The sequence below is a fragment of the Chelonoidis abingdonii genome, chromosome 5, assembly GCF_003597395.2.
Source record: "Chelonoidis abingdonii isolate Lonesome George chromosome 5, CheloAbing_2.0, whole genome shotgun sequence".
In the NCBI taxonomy this organism is placed as follows: Eukaryota; Metazoa; Chordata; order Testudines; family Testudinidae; genus Chelonoidis; species Chelonoidis abingdonii.
The window spans coordinates 123,067,928-123,093,800 of record NC_133773.1 but is presented as its reverse complement, the minus strand read 5'-3'; the positions used below and the strand labels follow the sequence as shown (position 1 = coordinate 123,093,800).

General features: G+C 42.8%; 1 protein-coding gene across 7 annotated transcripts in view; it reads left to right on the top strand.

Moving 5' to 3' along the window:
- ABLIM2 (actin binding LIM protein family member 2) overlaps positions 1-25,873 on the top strand; it is a 239,178-nt gene that overhangs the window by 109,400 nt on the left and 103,905 nt on the right. For 6 of the 7 annotated variants that reach the window (XM_032767238.2, XM_032767236.2, XM_032767235.2 and 3 more), the window contains exons 5-6: positions 5,065-5,191; positions 9,992-10,085. In XM_032767238.2, the coding sequence (XP_032623129.1) occupies positions 5,065-5,191; positions 9,992-10,085 (221 nt within the window). Of the gene's footprint in view, positions 1-4,542; positions 4,572-5,064; positions 5,192-9,991; positions 10,086-25,873 lie in introns of those variants that run through there. The other variant, XM_032767239.2, reaches the window with a different exon arrangement.

Sequence of the window (25,873 nt, the reverse complement as noted above, 5' to 3'; positions counted from 1 at the left end):
GGAACTATGGGATAGCTGTGGAACAGCTACCCACAGTGCACCGCTCCTGAAATCGACGCTAGCCTTGGACCATGGACGCACACACTCGATTTAAGGATCCTAGTGTGGACGCACTAAATCGATTTTATAAAATCAGTTTTATAAAATCGGTTTAAACAAATTCGAATTAATCAGGTAGTGTAGACGTGGTGTCTCTCTGCTCCCATCCTGCGCCACTGCATCTTTAATTGTTATATGATTAAACACCTTCCTTTTCTCTTTAATTTCTGATGGACTCTCTCTGTAAAACTTTTTCTGACAATGTGTATTAAGGAGAATATATCAAAATATATCAGCAAATTCATTTGTATCCTACACAGACCTATTGGTTGAAAAGAAATGAGTCAGCGAAGGATGTTACCTCAGAGGCAAGTAGACAAGGACTTACATAAACAGGCATAGTTGGCATAGCAACTGCAGTATTTGTTTTCAATTGTCCAAAATTTAATAGGAAAAAGAGCTGTTAAAAGAAATACACCCAAAAATGCTTTTCAGCCAGCCAAAAGCTTGAGTAAGATGTAGAGTGAATGACAGCCAAATACACTGTGTTGTACTAAGTCTGTAAAAATAAAATTCTACAGATGAGATCAAATTAGATTACCAAGTAAAATCCCTGGCATGTGCAGGTTCCCAAACAGATTACTGCTTTCTATTAGAGAACCTATACTGAGGTGTGTAGTGTTTTGTGGGAGTAGGTCTGGGCACACACCCAAGTGTGGGGTTAATTTATTAGCAGAGCTCCAGCAATCTGCTCCACATTCTAAAGATTTTTGCCCTAGGCTGATTTCAAGCTGTGCTGGGGTTCAGCATAATGGTCTTAAAGAGGCACATTATAGCTTTCCTTATGCTTCACAAATCCACCAAAGGCAAACGAACATCACCTGCTATAATTCTGTGCTCATTAAAATGCTGATACTATTACACTTCTTTAGGCTATCTTGTTTGTAGGCTTATTAATATTACATTTAAGCAACTAAATGCACCTTGTATTTTAAACAGAAATTACGCTAAGAAAGTCAGTTTTTCAAAAATTTATAATGGACTCCTCTGATTTGAAATCACTTTACCAGCAACAGTCTTCCTGGATTTTGAGTGGCTTTGTGCATCTTTTTTTCCACTCCCTAAAGGACTTGTTGTTTTCCTTTCTGATGTCTCTAAATGACTCTAGATATCTCTAAATGACTCCTGGTTCTGCCTTTTGTTTCTCAAACTGTCTTTAATAACTTCCTCCAATAATAACTGAGCTCGCATAGAAGAGAAGGGAGATTACTGGGATACTGATGCTAGTATCACTTTGTTTATAACTAGATTATTGCTTTTTCTCACAATCTCTGCATATTTTAACAATTTTTAAGCTTATCTTCTGAAAATACATCAATATATTCTTGTTCCTTTACTGCTTAAAGACTTGAATCTGTCATCACACCCTAGATTTTATGCTTTCTTCTTTCTCATTAATATATTCCAGATAATGCTGCTGGTAAACCTCGAGAGCTCCCTGATTTATTTCTCCTTCCAATTCTGCTTTCAAGGGACTGCAGGTTTGACAGGCTATAGTAGGCCATCGTTTAATCATGGGGATTTGTGCAGCTTCAGAATCACTGTCAATTGTCTTCTTTTATAGCTATTGTTTAACCAGACTGACGTTCTTGCTCCTTAGCTGGATGTCTCTTTTCTTACGATTATTGATCTAGCTGATCAAAAAATGGGAGTGGTGGGAGAGGGGAGCCAGAACTGTGAAAATGTTTGCCACTTTTTCTTCATTGAAATATAAAATTTGCGTTACATTTTTTAATATTTGACACATTTTGACTTACCCTGATTATTACACAGTAGCACCTATAAACCACAGTCAGGATGATAACCCTCTTGTACTGAATACTATGCAAATACAGACAAAGATACTGTCCCAGCACAGAAGAGACATTGTGACTGGCTTTCCCTTTCAATGGTGTGGATTTGAATTCTCTCATCAGTGATGAGCATTGATTCAGGAATAGTTTAACTGTAACTAATAGTTTAATAGTTAATAGAAACACATGCATCTTTTCTCCAACCCACATGATCTCACCCTCCCATAGCACAGCCAGCAGTAGCAACCCCTTTGAAAATACCTTTAATTGAATTCATGTCTTTTTTTTTTTAAGCTGATGCACTGGGGCTTGAATCCCTCATTATGTGAACTGTCACAGTATGAATCTTGAGTGCCAACCTCATGGAAATCTTACTAAATCCAGTGGAGCACCTGGAGAGGATAGGACTGGGAGCTTTGAACTTCTGTCTCTGAGGCTTTCGGAAAGACATTTTTACCTTTCTGCCTAGTGATAATTGCCTGTTGCATACAGCACAAGAATGGCGTTATGCATTAACTGGTTAATGTTTGAAAAGTGCTATGTGATAGCCACCATCTTGGTGAACATGCTGGGGATTGAACTAGGGACCTCCTGAACTAAATGAAGGAGCTGCTACAGCTTGAGCTGAAGCTCCATAACTGGGGGCTGTAAAAACTTGTGTTGTCTGTGAATTGGCCCCGAGAGGGACTTGTAACACACACTTATCAGTGGGTTATGCTTCAAAGGTGAGACATGTTATATGAGCACTCTGTTATAAGTATTATTTTGATCCCAGAACTAAGCACGAGCATTATGCTTTGGGTATATTGGAGTCCTGATACCACACTCCCAATCGTGAAAGTAGTCCCCTCTGAAAATAAAAACACACCACTAATGTATCTTCTCTGCCTCTTAAAATATTCCACTCTGAGCACCACTGCCTCTTGAATCCATTTAAATCTATTGAGACATTACTGTTTTAATAGTACTGACCTGAATACAAGATAACTGGGAACATCTAGTCCTCTTTTATTTTATTGCACTCCTAAGCAGTGGAAGCTTTCGTTAGCTTGAGACTTTTATGGGTCTCTGAAAGTAGTGAATGAGGAAGAGTACCTTGTATTTTGCCTGCTAATTAGAAGTGATGGTGTTTTTCTAGGCTGGTATCATTCTCCTTTTTTACATTAGTACCACGAGATTTGCCCTGGGAAGAGCTGAGAGTGCTCCCCAAGGCCACATGTTTGCCCAGTTCCAGTCCTTTGCAAATTGTTTTGCTTTGATGCAGCTCTTCATAGTGATTATCTACTTGCATGTTTGTTGTTGCTTTTAAACTTTTATGGCAAGTTTCATCTGCTCCTAGAGACTTGAAGCTAAGTTTTTCTTATTTACTCAATGTTCAGACTGAGCTGGTAATATCAGAAGATGCGCTGATTCAGTATAAACCTCCTTACTACTTCACTTAGGTAGGGCCAGTGCAAGGATGTTTTGCGCCCTAGGTGAAACTTCCACCTTGCGCCCCTCCCCCGCGTCCCCGCCCTGAGGCGCCCCCCCCCACGGCAGCCCCCCCCTCTCTGCCCTGAGGCACCCCCCTTGTGGCAGCTCCCCACCCTCCACCCTGAGGCACCCCCTCCTGCCCCAGCTCACCCCTGCTCCGCTCACGAGCACTTCCGAGGCAGGAGAAGTGAAGCAGCCACGGCATGCTCGGGGAGGAGGCAGGGCAGGGGTGAGCTGGGGCGGAGAGTTCCCCTGCGTGCTGCCCCCGTCACTTACTTGCTGCAGGCGGCCTTCCCCGTGCTCCCCTGCCCCAGCTCCCTCCACCTAAATGCCGGCAGCAACTGGGGTGGCCAAAGATCCGGCCGCTGTGGTCACTGCCGAAGAAAATGGTGCCCCCCGAATCCCAGCACCCTAGGCGACCACCTAGGTCGCCTAAATGGTTGCACCGGCCCTGCACTTAGGGTTTGTCTACACATACAACGCTGCAGCGGTGCAGCTGTGCTGCTATAGGACTTAGTGAAGAAGCCACCTATGTCGATGAGACCTTCTCCCCTTGCCATAGGTACTCCACCTCCCTGAGAGACGGTAGCTGTGTCAACAGGAGAAACCTTCCCATCAACACTGGTGGTTAGGTCAGTATAACTGCATCACTGTGGATTTTCCACACTCCCAAGCAACATAGTTATACCAACATAAGTCTGTAGTTAGACCTAGCCTCAAACCGAAAAAAAATGCTCCATATTTTTCTTCTAAATTTGAGTGATGAATTTGCTTAGTGGGAATTCAGTGGGAGCAGCTGGATAGTCTTCACTTAAGTAAATCAGATCACTTATTTGGGTGCCTAAATAAGGACTTGGAAGCTTTAAAAACCTACTTTTTAAATTGTACCCTGAATCTTTGAGCTGGAATGAGTGAGTGTAGGTGGGGTCTGGTGCTACTTGGACATAGCCTAGTTTGCTAATGTTAAAAAGTTGTGTGATGCTGCAATTTTTGTATTTATGCTTAGAACTTCGTTAATGTTGGTAAGTGCATTTTATAAATAAGTAAAAAATATGTAGCTAGTGATTGACTTTTACATGTGGTACATCCTATGTTACCAACTCTCATGTTTTGATAGTGAGTCTTATGAAACTTGGTGTTTTTTCTTAAAGCTCCAGCTCCTGGAGGCAAGCTATTACATGAAACTTTCAGCTTTCCTATTTTTAAGTAAGTTTCTGACCCCCATGGTTGCATAAAAAAGCCTTAAAACATGACCTGTGTAACCTAAAGACTCAAAAAACAGGACAAATAATAAGAAGCTGAAATTTATTATTTAAAAAAATTGGATTGTTTTTGGAGAATTCCATAACTTTTGGAGGACCTGACTTACAAGTTTTGAAAAGCTTGGGGTTGGCAATACTGCATATTGTATACATACACTGTAAATGTATTAAAGTACCTACAAAATCCACATCATTAGAAAAACTAATGTTTCTTTTAAGTAGTCACCCTGTCAGTGATGATATATCTATCCAACTTGCCAACCAGAATGAAGCACACATGGGGGGGGAAGCAGGTAATGAGATTCAAAACTTCCTTGTGCAGTTACTATGATAACACCAATGGATACTTGTCTTTCAGTAACCTGTACTGTTGCATGCTCATGATCAGTTATGCATAAAGCATATGGTTAATTTTGCAAAGGATTTTTCTTTTACAGATTGCGGGGGCTGTGGTTCAGAAATAAAAAATGGACAGTCGTTGGTAGCCTTGGACAAACATTGGCATTTGGGCTGTTTTAAATGCAAGACATGTGGCAAACTTCTGAATGCAGAGTACATCAGCAAGTAAGTTGGAATGAGGGAAGCCGACCAATCCTTATTGTCTCTAGCTCATTTTCAGCATCTGTTAGCAAAAAGGTGTTTGGTTAGCTTGTTGTGTTGTTCCATGTTCTTAAGACTGTACTTGAATTCTTTGGTAATTATACAAGCATAGATTTTTCTTTCTCAAATTTTCAAATTGTTAGTGAAAGTGAAGAAATAATACTGCTCACTTGAGCCAGGCATACTGGAGAGAGGGTAAGTGCAATCTTCTACCCAAGACTCTGCCTATGCACTTACGTGATTTAGGACCACAATATCCATGGGTCTTGTGCTGCTATGTTACTTTGGTGTGTTTGCAAATCCAGCCCCTCAATCCTTACCTATATCAGTCTTGCTCTTCTAGTCCTGACCCTCTTTTGAGTAGACACTCTTATCTGTATTTGACAGAATACACCGGTGCTGGGATGTGAACGAAAAGATTGTCTCCTCCCCCTCCTATTAGGAAGAATATCCTAAAAGTGTTTATCAAGGTGATAAATTTCTGATCTTTGTGTCAGTCCAAATCCTTGTGATCACAGATGATTTGACGGCTTACACTGAATTTAACAGCTATGCTGAGAGGCTGCTCCAAGCCAATTCAAGTTCCACTGAAGCCCGGTTTTGAGGGCTTAAGCAGAACATAGTCCTTCTACTGGTCTTCAGAAGAGGTAGATAGTGAAATGATTTGCCCAAGGTTACCTGGGATGTCTGTGGTAGCCTTGGGCCAGTCACTTACCTATGTGTTTCAATTTCTCCATCTGTTAAAATGGGAGGAAATATTTGCTGCATCACCTGTGTTAGAGGATTAATTTATTAATGTTTATAAAGCACAATGAGCTCCTTGGAAGGAATTTAGCTACATGGCCATCCTTTCCTACATGACTAACTTATAGTGCAGAAGTGAATTAGGAGGTTAGAAGAGGGTGACATTTACCTAACTCCATTGTTAAAAAGAAGCAAGATTACTAAAGACTAATTCTTTCTAATATTTTCTATTCACCAAATCAAAAATTGTTTTTTGAAATACGCAGATGAACAGTAATTTTTGAATGTGTTTGTTTGTTGGATAAACAAGAAAGGCTTTTGGTGAGATTAATTGCTAAAGGTCTAGTAGTAATATGAAATGATTTTTTTTCCTGCCATATGGACATATAAAATATACAGAGAGTAGGGTTGAGCACACTGTATTCTACCATTCTGACTCATAAATCCCAGAAATATGTTCACCTGGCAGGGTTTGCCTTTATTTAACAGGAGAAAAGCATACATTTTTTGAAGGGCCGGACCCAAGTTGACTGGTGATAAAGGATTTTTTGTCACCTTTTATCAAAAATTCCATTGAGTGGGTTGAAATTGTAAAAGTGTATCCTTTTCTTGTTGAAAATCTTTTCAGATTTGTAATTTTTTGAGCAGCTCTAATTCCAATTCGGGTGTAATAAAGTTTGCATATGTCAGAATGCAGCTTGTTGTTTTTACTGCAAGGAGCAGGGTAAAATGTAGTGTGACAGACTCAGACCAGTGTGGTACAGGAGTCTGGTAGAGGGCAAATATACTGGTCACTGGATGAGTAGTTTTCTGTTCCCTGAGTGACCAGAGCAGGGGCTGCAGTAGAGTAATAAGGAACTTGCTAGAACCAATTCAGGCAGACAGGCTGATTAGAACACCTGCAGCCAATCAAGGCAGGCTAATCAGGGCACCTTGGTTTAAAAAGGAGCTCACTCCAGTCAGGTGAGGAGGAGCCAGAGGAGAGGAAGTGTGTGTGAGGAGCTGGGAGCAAGAGGCACAAGCAGCTGAGAGTGAGAGGGTGTGCTGCTGGAGGATTGAGGAGGACAAACGTTATCAGACACCCAGGAGGAAGATCCTGTGGTGAGGATAAAGAAGGTGTTTGGAAGAGGCCATGGGGAAGTAGCCCAGGGAGTTGTAGCTGTCATGCAGCTTTTACAGGAGGTACTATAGACAGCTGCAATCCACAGGGCCCTGGGCTGGAACCCAGAGTAGAGGGTGGGCCCGGATTCCCTCCAAACCTCCCAACTCAAACACAGGAGGAGTTGACCCAGACTGTGGGAAAGATCTCTGAGGTGAGCAAATCTACCAATAAGCGGCAGGACCCACCAAGGCAGAGGAGGAACTTTCTCACAGTAGTCATGGGCTGAGCTAAAACCCCATTGACATTGATAGGTGTGAGCTCACCCTTCAGTTACCATAACTGTAAGCAGAATCCCCAGCCTAAGACAAAAAGGTGTGTTTGTGAACCTGCCCTGGAGCTTTTGGCTGAGAACTGTTTTGATAAAGGGACAAAAAGACTGAAAAAGACAAGAACAGGGAGAGAGAGAGAGCAAAAACCACACAGCCTACTGTGCCCACAGTGTGAACCTGGAAAAGCTAGAGAGCTTTCGGCTCTGTTGCCTAAAGAGGCTTGGGCCTGTAAGTTAAGAAACTGCTCCTTTTGTTCTTTGTTTCTTCTGCATTCTTAGAAGGAGGACTTTTTATATTCCTTGTAAACTAATATGATGGCATCAAAGAAAATACCAGACTCCATCAATTTCTATTTCCCATGGGAACATCCCCAGTGCCCTGAACTTTGACTAGCCACTCAGGTGTAAAAAGGGCAATATTGCTGCAGTTTAGCTCCATGTGTGCCTCCCCTAAGTTAATTGATTTTTTTCCCTACTCTTATCTATGTTCTGGGTATGTCTACACAGCAAAGAAAAACCCATGGCTGGCCTGTGCCAGCTGAGTCAGGCTCACGGTGTTCGGGCTGCGGGGCTGTTTCATTTGCTATGTAGACTTCTGGGCTGGGGCTGGAGCCTGGGTGCCAGCCCCAGCCCGGAAGTCTACACAGCAATGAACCAGACCCAGAACCCGAGCCCTACAAGGCCAAGTTGGCTGGCAGGGGCCATTCGGGGTTTTTTCTTTGCTGTGTAGACATACTCTCTGGGGCTAAAACTCTTCCCTCATCCACACCATTCTTCATTTGGTATGGATTTTGCACTATATGTTTGACAGAGAAGAACATCTTAAGCAATTAGTGTAAAGCCCATATGCTGTGGAGGAACCTTCAGGGATTTGTCTCCAAACTTGATATGGGGTTGAGAGAATAGAAGCATATATAATAATAAAATAATATCTGCCTATCTCACAGGGGTGTGGTGAGATCTAATGTTGTAAAATGCATTGAAAATGAAAGGAGCTTTGTGTTACCTCATGACATTGTATTGTATAAAATAGCTTCTATGTATTTCACACACAAACACTCCCTAACCTGTGAAAATAAGGCTATTAGGTCTGTGATACAGCAGGGCCAGAGGGCAGCATGAGAGTGTTAGCAGGGGGCCTTATTCCCTGCCAAGGGAGGAAGGTTTGCTTTAGATTAACTAGAACACCTGTAGCCATTTAGAGCACCTGACTCCAATTAGAGCACATGACTTCGGTCATGTGCTAAAACCCTGCCTTCAGTCAGATCGGTGGGAGTTTGAGGAGGAAGGTTTGATTGGAGCAGAGTGCAAGTCTGCAGAAGAGAAGAGTTGATAGAAGAGAAATAGAAAGATAGTTGGAGGAAGGGCTGTGGTGGATTGTGAAAGTCCAGAAGAAACCACTAGGTAAGGGCCCCAGGCTTGTCGAGAAAGGGAGGCAAAGAAGCCGTTGCACAGGCGAAGAGTAGGAGGAGGAACCGGGAAGAACCACTAATCAAGTGGTTCACCACAACCCTCAGGCCCCTGGTTGACCGGAAGTAGAGGGTGGGCCCAGGTCCCTCCCTCTCCACTCCCCTCCTCCAAGGACACTAGTGGAGTAATTAAGAACCAGTTCAGAGGCAAGCAATAGCACCCTGAACCTACCCCAGAGAAGAGAGAGCGCGAGACCCAGCAGAACAGTACCGGCAATTTGCCACAGGTCTTAGTTTAGGTGTAGCACTATGAAATGGAAATGATCCAGATATTTGCTTCTTGTATGAGGTCATTTTAAATAGTGGTTGGAACTCTTGTTACTGTAGATCAGTTAGGAACCAAGTAGATTTCTGATGAGTTATGTGGTATAATCTGTTTTTATTAATTAGGTAACATAAATGGCTAAGGTTTATTTAGCGCCAAAGCTGAGATTTAGAGCTCCCATTGCATGTCTCTGTAAATTTGGATTGTTCATCATTTTAAATCCTGCAAACCAAACCATCCAAAATCCTGCTGTTTGCCGCATGCCTGGGCATATTTCCAAGACTTTTCTGTCACTTAGATTGAGCTTTGCATAGTCACCTTCTACAGAGAAGACATTGGCATCTTGATGCACTTTGAAAGTTCCTAACTCAAAAGTGTGTCCATGGAATTAAGCATTAGCAAAAGAGCAATTATTCTTGTGTAATTCAGGCTCAAAGTGGATTTAGATGACAAATTAAAAAGGCTAGAAAAGTAAATGGAAATAGGGACTGAGTTATTTCTCAGAGTGGGAAACACACGAAATAAGTTAACGGGTAAGACCATCAAAGCAAGTACTATAATGTATTTGAGCATAAGAGACATTTGATCTTATTATGGAGAAAGAGGAAACTGCTGAATACAGTGACGAAGAAGGAAAGTGGGATTGAGATCAATTTGGCAGAGTCAGATTTGGATGAGCCAAGTGTAATTTCCTGTTTATCAATTATTCAGATTTTTACCACATTACAGACTTCTTTTCTCTCCCATTTATTAATCAGCCTCTCCTGAAATGCCAACAAGGTTTAGCTGGGTAATCTGCTAGGGGAACAACAAGCATCTTTGAAACTATCCAAGTATTGTCTGTCTTATTCTCTAGGGATGGCGTTCCATACTGTGAAATGGACTATCATGCTAAGTTTGGCATAAGATGTGACAACTGTGAGAAGTACATCACTGGAAGAGTGCTGGAGGTAAGAAGATTCTGTCAACCGGACAGACATCTAGTCTCAAAACTCAAGAGACCTCCTTTGTTTAGGTTATTCTTATGCAAGAGCTGAGTGTTAACATTTTTATTAACTGCTTTTCTCTTCCCATTTCACTCCCAGAACCAACCTGTGTTAAAGCATTAATGTTACTTTTTATGAACCATCAGGAAGTATTTCTGTAATTCTGTACACACCTCTTTGCTTGATGCTTTGCTAAAATATATATTTTAAATGGAGTATTCTAAGTTATTGCAAGGTGGCAAGGCAGTAGAGTAAAGGTCATTTAGTGGGCTGTCTGGCATGTAACAATGTATGTGTGTTGTGAAGTTCTAAATTCCATTATTTCATACACATTTATCTGTTCTGTATTTTTCAGAGTTCACAGTGAAGCTATTGGAAAACTAAAATGAACCTTTCAGTATTTTTGTCTGTGGTCATAAATGAGCCATGTTGTAGTTTCACCAAGCCCATTTGTTGTTATGAAAAAAGGTTGAGAATATGTTGTGTGTGTGTGTGCATATCCTGTACCCAAAAATACCAAACTGAACCAAGATTAAATTCAAAACAAAGTCTTCGGTTCTGGCGGATGGTTATCCGATTGATCTATAAAGGTGTGTTTTTCTTTCTCTTCCTCTGCCATATCTCCACTTATATGCAGTCTTGTTGTAGCCATTTTGATCCCTGGATATTAGAGAGACAAGGTAGGTGAGGTAATATATTTTTATTGGACCAACTTCTGTTCGTGAGAGAGACAATCTTTCAAGCTTACACAGAGCTCTCTCACCAATAGACGTTAATCCAATAAAAGATATTACCTCACCCAATTTGTCTCTCTACTATCTCCAGTTAGTCCACTCAGCACTGGAGTCAGGAGGAGTTCTGCATATCACTCCATAGTGAGCCTTTCTAGTGGATTAAGAATGAGTAATGAAAAGCTGTGAAGGAAGTATCCTCCATCCACCTGAAGTGCTCATAAGGCCGAGTCTCCAGTATCCAAAATAGGGGCTGATGGCTCCAGCAGGAAATATACAATACTAGAACTTAAGCAGGAAAAAGTGTTCCTGTGCAATATATATACTGCATTGTGGAGCATTTTTCCCTCCAGCAAATCTTCCCCATCCTTCTGAACAAAGAAACTGGAATTTACTGCACATGAATTAGCAATGCTTCTCTTGCATCTTTGTCAATCTGGCACACACATGTCTCAGAGTATACTGGCTTGCTAGCCAGCAGAGAAGAACTCCTACTTGTTGCCCATTGACAGTAGTAATATATATTTTTTCCATAACAGGATCAGTGTTTGAGCCGTATCCACTGTTGTTACCCCTCCTTAATTTAGTTTGTATCTCTCTCCATGGCAGGCTGGGGAGATGGGTGACAGAATAGACCCCTGTTTTCACACTCGGCACACTACTGTAATAATCTTTGTACAAGGTATGCTATGTAAGGTATCATTTAAAAACTCAGAATTTGCTGGCCAGTATTGTCCTGATAAAATGTGAGGCAACATTGTACACCTCTACCCCGATATAATGCTGTCCTTGGGAGCCAACAAATCTTACCGCTTTATGGCATTATATTCTAATTTGTGTTATGTCTGGTCGCGTTATAGCGGGGTAGAGGTGTATGTGAAATTACAAGATTTCCGTGTATGATGTTGTTAACACACATTCCAAACCCCACAGTCCTACCCAAGCAGAAGTCAGCAAACAGGTCTGTCCTAAACAAAGGAATGTGTGCTTGCCTTAATTTGCACTTAAGCAATAAACAGAGTCATCAAGCAGGAAGGAAAACAGAGAAAGCTCAGACAGATGAGAAAAATCCAGCAGGAAACATCCTTCCACATAGACTGTTTGTTTGTCTCTTGGTTCTCAGCTGAATATGTTTTTCAAGAGGGGGACTGGAACTTTAAAAAAGGAGGGACAAACACCCCAGACACACACACCTTCTGTCTCTGGCATCACACCTGAAAAGACAAAGAAACTCTGTGAAGGGTTTGGTCAATAATCTTGCTGGAAGCATGTGGTGAGAAATGTTGCTTGACTGTAATATAGTTTAAATTAGGCATTTTATCTTTATTTTTTTCCCACCATTTCTGACTTTTATGCCTCATAACTTGTACTCTATTAAACTCTCTCTCGCTTTGTAGTTTACATAAAATAGTAAAAAAAAAATAATCCAGTGTCTGGTTAACTCTGTGTAATACAATAAACTGGCATATTATTCCCTTAAAGGAATAACAGATTTAATATAGTTGTACTGTCCAGGAGAGGGCAGAGCAGTACAGGACATACGCTTCTGGGGAAAGATCTGGAGCTAGGGGTGTGTTGGGGTCACCCTGCAGTATAACCAAGGCTGGTGAGAGCCAGGGTGTAGCTGGCAGGCTGAAATTACACAGAGATACTGAGGGTGTGACTTGCATGCGGGAAGGCGGTTTGTGAGCCACCCAGGTGGGAACTACTTCAGCAAGGCATTGTAAGGCACCCAGGGTTGCAGGGCAGGGATAACACAGTCCCAGAGGGTTGTTGGACAAAAGTGGCACCACCTGCTTCTTGAATTCCTGTTGGTTCTGCAATACATTAAGGACTTTTTAGGGCCTGATTCTCCACTGTGTTGCTGCATCTGTGCAAAGTGAATTTAAATTGCTTCCATTCTCATTTGGTAGCATTTTATACCCAATTTTCACAGAAGTCAATGATGACACAGGGTGCAAGGCAGTTGAGAATCAGACCCTTAATGTTTTTGTTGATGAGGAAAGGATGAAAAGAGCCTTTGATGTGTAGCAGCAGTAGCACTGGTTTTGGTAAATTGGAAACTGATGGAACGTGGGTGCATCTACCTCTTGCAGTTTTCTGCTAAGAGCAGGTACATCAGGATGAGTCCATTCCCTGGCACAATTCACTATTTTATTGCACATATTGGCTGTAATAATCCTGAGAAAGTGTCACACTTTTAAGATGTTCTAGGAGTTTTGTCACCATCAGTTGCATGTGGCCTTTCCAAAGAAGCTGGAAAAGCCCTTCCTTTTGTTTTTAGTTTCTGACAACTTATTTTTTTTTTGTGGGGGGGGGGGGTGTTTGTTTTGTTTTTAAAATGCTATAAAGAAAATACTGCAGGGATGATTTGCCTCTCACTGATATCTGTAAATCTTGACTAATTCTGCCAAAATCAGTGGAATTACACTGGTGAAAAATACTCTTGAGAAAGGAGATGGGCCTAAATGCTATAAAAAGTAAGGAAGGAGGATTCTTGCAGTACCTAAAAAGCTCAGGAATCCCAGAGGAAAAGAAAAAACACAGACACAGTGTTTATCAGGAAGCAAGCAATGGATTTGAACAAATAAATTAATCTACGGTATCTTTGCAGCAATGATGATAAACAATATTCTCAAAAAATATTTTTCCACAAGGACAAGATATTTTTAAAAATCCAGACAAAAGGCAGTAAAAAAATATGAATATAACAGAAATCTGAATCCATATCCAATGTAAACAGTCTTGTGTTCTGTACTTCAGATGTCTGACTGACCTACTCTAATGGGTTAGAATTAGGACATGTATCTCAATTCCAGCTTAGTATCTAATCCCATGTTTCCCCCCTGATCTGTCATGTGTTTACATAGTTCTTAGACAGATACAAAAATGAAGCAGCCAAGGCTGCTTCCAACATTGGTCATCTTTGAAAACATTAGCAGCGCTTTCTTTTTTTTTTTTTTCCAACACTTCTGTTTTCTTTTTATGACCTTGAATATATTGTGAGGATTCACAAGTGTGATCAGGGACAATTACTGCTAAAGAGGGGAAATGCAGAATAGTTTCTGAAGGGAAGTGCTGGAAGATATCACTTAGGTCATGCTAAAACTAGACTGGACAATGCACTGGAAAATGTTCATTGGGGAACAATCCTGCACTGACAAAGGAAAGGACTAGATGACTTAATATGATAGTTTCCATCTCTGATTTCTGTGATAATTAAGTCAGCAGGATAGCTGTTTCCATGCCTAATCTCTGTGGCCAGATTTTATAGTTTAGTCTCCCTCTCCTACAGTTCTTGGTCCATTTTAAGTATTTATTCAGAAGAGAAAGAAGAAAGAGATTAGTAGTGCAAACTGCTCATAACTTACAATAATACAGTTATTTTCTTATGCTCGAAGCCAAATAACATTCATGATTTGTTTGCTTAAGTTCTTCCTGCAGCAAATTTTCTGAGGGTCAAGTCCTCGTTCCCTATGTAAAGTCGGAGTGAAATGGACTTAGGACAGGATGTCTCTGTGTAGGTAAGGGGAATAGATTCCCCCAGGATGTGGAGTATCAGTGCAGCCTGTCTGTGTACTGCCTTCACTTTTATGGAGTATTGTACTGGTTGTTGTCACTGATTTCAGAGGTCTGGGCAACTGAATCGGCCTGTTTGTTCTGATAACACCTAGTCTACCTGACCTTGCCCCTGAAACCCCTCTAGTCTGCCTCATCTCACCCTCAAGCTCCCTTAGAATGATTGCACAAGAATCCACAATAAAACTGTGCATGAAATGTGCAGCGAGATGTGTAGAATCCTCTGGTGTGATCTGTTATTAGGTTTGCCAGGTGTCCAGTTTTCAGCTGGAAAGTCCAGTCGAAAAGGGAACCTGGCAGGGATCTACTGACTAGACATTGTAAGTCCGGTTACTGAGGGCGAGGGGGTAGGGGGGAGAGGCAGCCTGTCACCCAGCCCTGGAAGCGGTGCCTGCTGCGGCAACACACATGCACCAGCTCGGGCCGCAGGCCGCCCCTTTGAGAAGCATGGTTTGCAGGGCTGCGGCAGAGGACAGTGTGGGGGCCCATGGCGAGCAGGGTAATAGGCTCCCAGTGGGCATGAAGCATGCCCCAGGAAGGAAAGAATGTGACCTGCCTCACCAGCCAGCACTTCCCCCTGCCTCTCAGGCAGCGCCGGGGCGGGGAGGGCTCAAGCAGGTTTGGAGGCTGCTGGGCAGATAGATCAGAGGGAGGTGGGGGGCTGCTGGGCAGGAGGTCCACATCCTAGTTCACCAGCAGGGATGCCTGGCTGTTCCCATGTGGCCCACAGCGCTCTTCTGACCTATACTGCCAGGCGGGCTGCTGGAGCTGGGGTTTGCAAGTCCCTTGGGGCTGCTCATGCTGAAGTTGAGGCGGGGAGAGCAGCAAGAAACAGGGGAGAGAAGGGAGAGGAATGAATAGGGGGCAGGGCACTGAGGGAAGAGGTGGAGCAGTGGCGGGGCCTTCAGAGAAAAGCCGTGGCTGGGGCAGGGCCTCTGAAGAAGGAGCAGGGCCTAAGGCAGCGTTCTTCATTGCAAGGCCTGCGAGCCGGTGGCAGCTTCCATCGACCCTAAGTGCGGCTCCCTGTCTATCATGATCTCCGGCAATCTCTGGTAGTGTTGTGGGGCTGCCGCTAAGGCAGGCTCCCGGCCCCACGCTGCTCCTGGAAGTGGCCAGCATGACCCCACAGCTACAGGGGGGAAGGGGAGCAGAAATCTCCGCACGCTGCTTCTGCCTGCAAGCACTGCCTCTGCAGCTCCTATTGGCCAGGAATGGGGAACTGTGGCCAATGGGAGTTGTGGGGGCAGTGCTTGCAGAGAGGCACAGCAGAGCTAAGTGCCCCCCCCCCAAGGGCAGCAGGGGTGTGTTGACCCCTTCTGGGAATGGCGTGGGGCCAAGACTGCCCAAAGTACTTTCCACCCCCTTCAATGGGCAGGTTCTGAATAGCTTTGCATTATTAAGACCCATGTAGCATGAGTACAGCAGGCCCACCTATGCTGGACCAGCATTTCTCTTCCACCACGCAACCTGCAGCCTTCTGGGGCCAGCCCCCCATACCCCAAGCCCCTGCCTCAGCTCTGAGTCCCTCCCTCCCAGAGCCAGCCAAAAAAAAGAGAGAGTGCTCTGGAAGATGAAAACTAAAAGTTTCAAGAAAAGTGGACTGATGAGTTTTTCTTTGTGTTTAATGAAACATGCATAAAGCCTGTTTTTTTAACTTGTCAGCAGATATGTTCTGCTTTTAAGCACATCAATTTAGAATGCCATTACACAACAGCGCATGCAAATTTCAGCAAAAATTACCCACCTGCAAGTAACCTAAGAAGAAGTAAATTGGGACAGCTTGCTGCTTTACTAAAAGGCCTGCAAAAAATAATACAGAGATCGAGGTATGTTGCAGAATGTTTTACAGGCATCTTTTGAAATCGCATGGATTTTTAGCAAGACATAAAGTCATTTACTCACGCAAAGATCATTAAAGAGTGTTTTCTGGCTTCTGTGGAAATCCCATGTGCTGATTTCAATAACAAAAATGCAATCCTAAAGCAAATAAAAGGGCTGCAACTGTCTGACACAATCATAATGAGAAGGGTGGAAGAAATTGGAAAAGAAATCCGACAATAGTTAACTGCAAATATTTTTGGCAGCACCATGTATTAGCGGTGGATGAAAGTACAGATATATGTGACATCTCACAATTGTGTGTCTGGGTTCGTTTCCCCCAAAGAATTATTATTCTAGGAAGAACTGCTGTATTTAATACCTTTGAAAGGTCAAACAAAAGGGGAAAACATTTTGACTGCCCTACTCAATTTTTTTTGCTGAGAATAATTTGGACTGGACAAAGCTAACTTCTGTGTGTACAGGTGGTGCACCAAATATGTGAGGGAAGGAGGATGGATTGATTGGCCTGATGAGGAAACAAGGAAATACCCAAATTTGCCATGTTTCATTGCACCAAGAAGCAATTGTGGGTATACTAAAAAATAGTGAAATGCAAAGTGTCATGCAATTGGTTGTAAAGGTGGTCAATTTTATTGTTTCAAGAGTGCTGAATCACTGGCAGTTTTGGGCATTACTGGAAGAATACGAGACAGAATATGGTGACCTCGTGATGCACAATAAAGTGAGATGGTTATCTCATGGCAGAGTCCTTGAAAGATTTTTGGGTCTCCCTCCTCAGATTTGTTAATTCATTGAAAATAAGGGGAAGAAGGAGAAAGACTTAGAAAATCCAGAGTGAATAATTAAGCTGGGATTTTTGACTGATATCACTTGCCATTTGAATGCGCTAAATCTCCAGTTGCAAGGGAAATAGAAACTTACTAGTTACATGTTGCGTGTTGTAACCGCTTTTCAAAACAAGATTACAACATTATTCATTCCCAACATGCAGTTTGTTCACATTCTAAAACTCAGAGCAGTCATCTCAGAAAATCCCAAGCTTCTGAAACACTTCAATTACAATTCATTTGTACAAGTACTGAGAGAATTGAGGGTGGAATTTGAGTCTCGATTCAAAGACTAATGGAGTACCAGGAGTTTTTTAATTTAATTGAGAACCCTCTCCGCGTATTATTGATATCTCTGTCAGTTATCATAGACGTTTGTTCTGACCATGCTAAACTGAGAAGTGAAATTGCAGAACTTCAGACAAATGATGACATGAAGTCTGAACTTAAGATAGGTGTATGGTCCATGATACAAAATAACCATCTCTGAACCATTGTGTGCAAAAAATGCTGTCATTTTTTGACAATACGTATACCTGCAAATCCACATTTTCAACAATGACTATTGTGAAAAGAAAACAGAAGAACAAATTGACCAACAAACAGTTGGACTGGGATTGTGATGATAAATTACAAATACTGCATGAACAAAGTCAAGGAGGAACAGGCACACTTTCGTTCATCCAGTTTTTAAAGTAAGTTTTGCATTATTCTGTTCTTAAAAAGTTTATTCACATAGGTGCCTTTTTAATTCCATATATTTTCCTGGTTATTATTTTATAAAAGGAGTGTTGTTTTATTATACAAGTAGACTTTGTTTTAGATATATAAGCAGCTCTGTAACATCAAGCTAGCTTTCTATCCATCTTATAGTGCATTCATCCAATCCATACTTTTTTAACTTGCTGGCAAGAATTCTGTGTGAGACTGTATCAAAAGCTTTGCTAAAGTCAAGATATATCACATCCACCACTTTCCCCATATCTGCAGAGCCAGTTATCTCATCATAGAAGGCAATTAGGTTGGTCAGGCATGACTTGCTCTTGGTGAATCCGTGTTTGACTGTTCCTGATCACCTTCCTCTCCTCCAAGTGCTTCAAAATGGATTCCTTGAGTACTTTCTCCATGATTTTACCAGGGACTGAAGTGAGGCTGACTGGTGTGTAGTTCCCCGGGTTATCTATCTTCCCTTTTTAAAATATGGGCACTATATTTGCCTTTTTCCAATCATCTGGGACCTCCCCCGTTCGCCACAAATTTTCAAAGATAATGGCCAATGGCTGTGCAATCACATCAGCCAGCTCCCTCAGCACCCTTAGATGCATTAGATCTGGACCCATGGACTTGTGCACGTCCAGGTTTTCTAAATAGTCCTTAACCTGGTCTTTCACTACTGATGGCTGGTCACCTCCTACCCATACTGTGTTGCCCAGTGCAGCAGTCTGGGAGCTGACCTTGTCTGTGAAGATCAAGGCAAAAAAAAGCATTGAGTAATTCAGTTTTTTCCACATCATTTGTCAGCATGTTGCCTCCCTCGTTCAATAAGGGTCCCACACTTTCCCTGACTTTCTTCTTGCCAACATACCTGTGGAAACCCTTCTTGTTACCCTTCACATCTCTTGCTAGCTGCAACTCCAGTTATGCTTTGGCCTTCCTGATTATACCCCTGCATGCTCTAGCAATATTTTTATACTCCTCTCTAGTCATCCGTCCAAATTTCCACTTCTTGTAAGCTTCCTTTTTGAGTTTAAGCTCACTGAAGATTTCACTGTTAAGTCAAGCTGGTCGCCTGCTATATTTGCTATTCTTTCTGCACTTTGGGATAGTTTGTTCCTGCGCCCTCAATAAGGCTTCTTTAAAATACAGTCAGCTCTCCTTGCCCCTTCGTATTATTTTCCCAGGGGATCCTGCCCATCAGTGTCTAGTACAGTATCAGTGCTGCCCTTGTGGAAATTGCTGTGTGATTTCTGTACGCATTTGTTCCAAGCTGCTATCTTGAGGTGAAAGCCCAGCGTGGATGGAGGTTGCTGTACAACAGCTGAGTTTGGTTTAAGCAAGGAGTGCTAGAACTGTAAAACTGCTTAGAAAAAAATGGTTTATTTACTTCAGTGTCTGCAGAATGGCTTTGCTCCCAATACAGCAGCAAATGACATCAGGGAAGAACACAGAAAATAAACAAACATTATAATCGCAAGCTGTTAATTTTTAAAACCAGACGTTTTGCTTCTGTCATGGTGCAGGAGGCTTCTCTATGTTTTGGCACCAAGAAAACCTTGGTTTCTGTTTTTGTGTCCCAAACAGCTATTTGTGAATTTAATACCTCAGTTTGCACTAATACAGACAGAAATTAAACATAATTTAAACTTTTTTAACAATACAATTGTTCTGGATCAGGGTCTGATCCAAACTCTATGGAAGTCAGTGGACCTTTCCATTCGCTTAAGTGGCCTTTCTTGTTCACAGCCAGAATAGGGGCAGATTCTCTATTCTGACCACATTGTGCTTGGTACTGAAATGGAAGGCTGAGGGTCAGCAGTGGCTTTGAGAAGCCTTAAGATTACCCAGAGCCCCAAAGTGCTACTCTAGCAGCAGGGGATCATTTGGATGCAGTGGTGTCCTCCCCACATCTGTTTGCCCTACCACAATCCCTGACCAGATACTGGAAGGCGGTGGCATAGGAGCAGCTATGATGGTGGTCTGCCACTGGAAGATTCAGTCACACAAGGGGGGGAGTCTTTTTTTTTTTTTTTTTTTTTCTGGATTTACTGGAAACAAGGCTATTGTGCACTGCAGACCAGAATAAATAAGCTGTATTGTGGGCAATGAATTTGGCTTTATAATGCTCATTCTTAATTGGGTTATGTGATACAGCATAGCCAGAAGGCAGCATGAGAGTGTTAGCAGGAGGCCTTATTCCCTGCCAAGGGAGGAAGGTTTGCTTTAGATTAACTAGAACAGCTGTGGCCAGTTAGAGCACCTGACTCCAGTCATGGGATATAAACCCCTGCTTCAGTCAGACAGGGGGTGGTAGTTGAAGGAGAAAGGTTGGATTGGAGCAGAGTGCAGATTGCAGAAGAGAAGAGTTTGTCCAGAGAGAAATAGAAGGTTTGGAGGAGTGCTGCGGTGGATTGGGAAGCCCAACAGAAACCCTAGGTAAGGGGCACCAGGCTTGTATAGAAGAGAGGCGAGAAGCCCTTCACAAGCTGACGGGTATGAGAGGGAAGTAACCCAGGGGAAGAAACCGCTAATCAAGTGGTTCACCACAACCCCAGGGCCCCTGGGTTGGGACCTGGAGTAGAGGGCAGGCCCAGGTCCCTCCCTCTCCACTCCCCTCCTCCAAGGACACTAGGGGAGTGATTAAGAACTGGTTCAGAGGCAAGCAATATCGCCCTGAACCTACCCCAGAGAAGAGAGAGTGCGAGACCCAGAGAACAGTACCGGCAATTTGCCACAGTAAGTAGAGTCAAATAAGGTGTGTATCAGAACAACCAGCCCACCTATGGGCTATCTCCCCTTCTTTGGGCTTGTTGAATCTTTAAGAAGCAGTTGCAAAATACTCCATCCCTCTGAGAGGAATGCAAGTTACTTCTGTGCTGTGTTTAGTGAGAAGAGCCAAACAGCATTTCTCACACACACCTCTACTTTTTTTCATTGCTTCATTCAGCCAAACTTCTGTTGATTTCAGGATTTGTCCCCATAATAGGAAGAAGGGGATATCCTACTGGAAGCCAGGCATGTTGGCTTTTTTCACGTCTGCCCTAGCCAATGGACTGTGGAGTGATTGTTGCTTTTTCTCTGGACCAGTTAATATTTAATTATTCAGTAGAGGCATCCCCACATCAGAATTTCCCCTAACCCAAGGTTTAGGACACTCACCTGAGAGGTGGCAGATTCCTGTTCAAACCTTGTGCTGTGTCAAGCAGAGGGAGGACTGGAACCAGGTACCCCACATCCTGAGTATCCTAACCAGTAAGCTTAAGGCCTCCTTTCCCCCCTCCAGCTACCCCCTGCATTGTGTATTGTTAAGTGGTCTCCGACCACTCTTTCCAGATTGAGCCCAGTATGTGAGTAAGGCACTCCTCCAGCTATCTTCCCCTGGTTCATAAGAATGGCCATACTGGGTCAGATCAATGGTCCATCTAGCCCAGTATTCTGTCTTCCAACAGTGTCCAGTGCCAGATGCTTCAGAGGGAATGAACAGAACATGGCAATTTATCAAGTACTTCATCCCCTGTCATACAGTCTCAGCTTCTGGCAGGTTTAGGGACACCCAGCACGTGGAGTTGCGTCCATGACTATCTTGTCTACGGCAACCAGACATCCCGATTTTATTGGGACTGTCCCGATATTTATTTGTTTGTCCTACATCGGTCGGGACGCAAATTGTCCCGATATTTTGCCCGCCAATGCACAGGCGGAGGGGGCTCACACCCGCCCCTTCCCCAACTCTACCCCAGCCCTGCCCCGACTCCACCCCTCCCACCTCCATTGGATCCCTCCCCAAATCCCTGCCCTGGCCCCACCCCCAGCCCCACCCACTCACTGCCCTATTGGATCCCTCCCCAAATCCCCGCCCTGGCCCTGCCTCTTACCCAAGCACGCCGCATTCCTCCTCCTCACCCCTCCTCCCAGGATTGCACTAATCAGCTGTATGGCGGGAGGAGGGAGAAGATGGACGCGGAAGCCAGCTCAGGGGAGGTGGAGGCAGAGCGAAGGCGAGCTGGTGCGGGGGGGGGGGGGGGGGGGGGGGTGAGGCGTGGAGCTGTCAGTGGGTGGTCAGCCCCCACCAATTTTTCCTGTGCTCTGGCGGCTCTTGATTATTGCTTTTGTTTGGTTTTTTGGTTTTTTCCTTTGCCGCCAGCTTGTGGGTTTTTTTGTTGTTGTGGTTCCTCCGCCACGCCCCGCGCCCCTCCCCCCATCCCAATATTTCACATCTCTCATCTGATCACCCTAATCTTGTCTAATCACCATTGGTGGACCTGTGCTCCATGAACTTACCTAAATCTTTTTCATACCCATTTATACTTTTGGCCTTCACAACATTCCATGGCAGTGAGTTCCAGAGGTTGACTGTGCATTATGAAGAAGTAGATCCTTATGGTTTTTTTTTTATACCCGCTGCCTACTAATTTCATTCGGTGATGCCTGTTTCTTGTGTTCCATGAAGGGGTAAGCAACGCTTCCTTATTCACTTTTCCACACCATTCATGATTTTATAGAGCTGTATCATATTCCCCCCCTTAGTCGTCTCTTTTCTAGTCTGCACAGTCCGTGTTTTTAATTTTCCTCATATGGAAGTGGTTCCATACCCCTAATCTATCATGGAACGTCCTGGGGTTTAAGCAGGAGCTAGGTGTCCAGGCACCTGGAGTGAGGCAGCATTATGCATGCCTTGAGGCAGAATCATAAGCTTGTAAGGAATGTCATGAGGATAAATATATTAAAGATTGTGAGGCACTCAGGTACCACAGTAATGGGAGGCCATATAACTACTTTAGATCGATAGCAGGGGTGCACAACACAATGATAGGCTGAGCTGAGAGGTAATAGAACCTTGTGTGTGTTTCTAGTTATCAAGGACAGGCAAGTCAGAGCCTCCTCCAGTGGTAAACACTATAGGTGGATTTGTTTGCCATTCATCTGAATAAGCAGGGTAAGCAGTTTTGCAGGGATGCACCACACCCCAATCATTCTCTGGTGACAATAAATCCTTCCATCAGCAATGGGTTACTTTTTTTTCCACTGTAGATTAGATATCTATAGATTCCACATTATTCACAACTAGACACTTAGGGCTCAAGTATGTCCTGCAGTAGGTGGTGTACATTGTCCTGTCAGTGCCACTACAGTGTCCACATGTCTCCCATGGCTGTAGATGGCTTCCTAAAATATGCTGTACTATGGCAGGCACTATGTATTACAGCAAAATGAGTTAATATATATTTCATAGTAAATCTGTATTGGGTTTTTTTTTTTACTTCAAAAAAATTCCAGAAATCAAAGCCATAAGGCCATGTAAAAGAGGAGAAATGCATGAGCTACCTACCGAATGGCGATGAGACAGGAAATCTCTAAAGCTGAAAAAGAGAAGTAAAAATTATAATCAGATGTTGTATAACTAAATAAAAAATGCCCTGGGCTTGGTAGCCGCATGTTTTTGCTTTGCTCTGAGCCCTACGTTGTTTTAGTTTAGTCTAGTTTTTAAATCAAATGCTTTCCCCTTTTAGTATAGTACTGAGACGAGACTAATTCCCGACAGAAGGGTGTGCAGATTTCTGCCTGCAGTGTGGAATAATGGTTTATTCTGAAATGTCTATTATCCTGTTGTTTCACTAACAACAAAACCTAGTGATGTGTAAAATGTACTGGAGCAGGTTATAATACAGATAACAGTGAATAAAGAAATAATAAAAGCAAAGGTTCTACATGATCAAGACATTTCCTATCGAATGGTCAGCCTTTGAAAAGCTGGCAAGAAAGGCAAAAGGACTGAAGTGTCAGAATTAATCATCAGTTACAAACTGCTGCCAAAGCCAGTTTTCTCTATCACGAGAGAAGGAAGCAAAACCTTTTGGGGAAAACGATATTTCTGAATAAATCAGCATTAGCTTTTGCAAGGGGAAACCAGCTAAGGTAGGAAAGATTAAACAGCACTTGCAGAGAGCATTATGTATGAAGGTTCAGTGCATTTTGCAGTTTGGAAATGATCCTTTGGTTTTGGTACCTTTGGGGTGCTGGTTTACAAAGCGATGTTAATCTTCAGTGCATGCCACCTGAATCTGGCTGGTTAAGTGTACATTGGTACGCAGTAGTCTTAATTTGAATATTACGATCACAATTCACAGTGACTTGTTGCTTTTAAACAGGCTTCTTCCAAACATAAACACACAAAATGAAAATGCCTTTAATCGTAGCTTTAGCCTGTTCAGTGCTTTAGCTAATTCTGCTATTTTGGATTTGTTCATTCTGTGTTTCTTTTTCTTTCATATATTTTTAGTAGTCTTTTCCTTCAAGGATCCATCACTATCAACGTGCATTATCTTTTTCTGTAATGTTACATAAAAAACCATCATAACTGTCAGAAAAACGGCTGAATGTTAAAATGAGCTTTTGCATAACTATTACCCTACACATCAATTACATGTTTTGTTTAGCAAGCAGTTTGGCTGATAACATTTACTGATATCTTAATCGTGTACATTTTTTAATCAATGTGCTAGATGCTGCTGAATATTTTGAACAACATGGAACTATATTTGAAACTTAAAAAAAAAATGGAATCACCATGAGAATGGTCATTGCAATTGTTTGCAGTTGCTTGCTTTTCTTCCTGTTAATAGTTTCCCTTCTACGTGTAGTAGAGGTAACTGATTAGAGGTCTGTGCACTATTTTTTTGTGTGTGTGTGTGATTGGTACATGGTTAGAATCGTGGGGACAAGTGAATATTGTCTGCATCATGCAAAAGTGATGTATTATGACAAATTAAGACAGTTCTGCTACAAAATGAATCATTTCTGGTTTTAGTGGCTGCCTTGTTCCTTTGAACTTTAAATATAAACTGCTTACAGTTTACCAGTTAGGCTGCTTTTCGTAGCTCTGTGGTGATGGATCAGTATTGTCAGAGCACTTAGTGCTTCTTTCCACCTAATGAATGTCTCAGCTAGATGAAATTTTAAATTGAGTATTTTTAATTCCTCACCCTTCTGCTTTACAAAATTCCCTTTATTTCTGTTTGCCATCTGACTGACTGCCGCTAGAGTCAGCAAGGCTGATTCACTGCAGTGCCTGAAAACGTAGCAATGAATCCATCCAACTCTGGAACATCCTCCCTCTAACTCTTCGCAGTAACCATAGCAGTGGTGTAGCATTAAGCTTTGTTTCTCACCTTTAACTGCAGTTAGTGGCACTTGGTTTTGTTGATAAAATATCTCCAGCATATTGTGACCCTCTGAAGGTTGTGTATTTACTGCAAGTAGGAAAACAGGCTCTGCAGGGGTAAAATATTTTGTCTTATTCTGATTTTCCTCCTTCCAGCCTTCAGTATATTTTTGTTTTATTTAGGTTGTTTTTAAACTAAAATAAGAACTTTGAGCTTATGCTTTGCTCTAGCAGCACGTTAATGCAACTGAAACTGGAAACTGGCCACTGGCTGGCAATATTATTATAAGGAAGAAGTAATTGTATTACAGTAGTGCCACAGTTAGTCTCTGTACAGACACATAGTGAATGACAACCCCTGCCCTGAAGATCTTCAGCCTAGATTAAGGGTTCTCAAACTTCATTGCACCGCAACCCCCTTCTGACAACAAAAACTACTACATGATCCCAGGATGGGGGACTGAAGCCCGAACCCACCCAAGCTTCACTGCCAGGAGGGACAGAGCCGAAGCCCAAGGGCTTCAGCCTCAGGCAAGGGGCCTATAACCTGAGCCCCACTGCCCAGGGCTAAAGTCCGCAGGCTTCGGCTTCGGCCCTGGGCAGTGGGGCTCAGGCTATAGGCTCCAGCTTTGGCCCTATGCCCCAGCAAGTCTAAGTGAGCCCTGGCAACTCCATTAAAATGGGGTCTTGACCCACTTCGAAGTCCCAACCCACAGTCTGAGAACCGCTGGTTGACAAGACAAATAAAGGATGTGAAGGATAACAGAGGCACAGAAAGAATAACGGATAAGTGACTGTGGACATGTCTAAATTGCAAATGAAAACCAAAATAACCAGCCCTGCATCAGTGAGTCTCAGAGCCTAGGTCAACTGACTTGGGCTCGTGCTATGGAG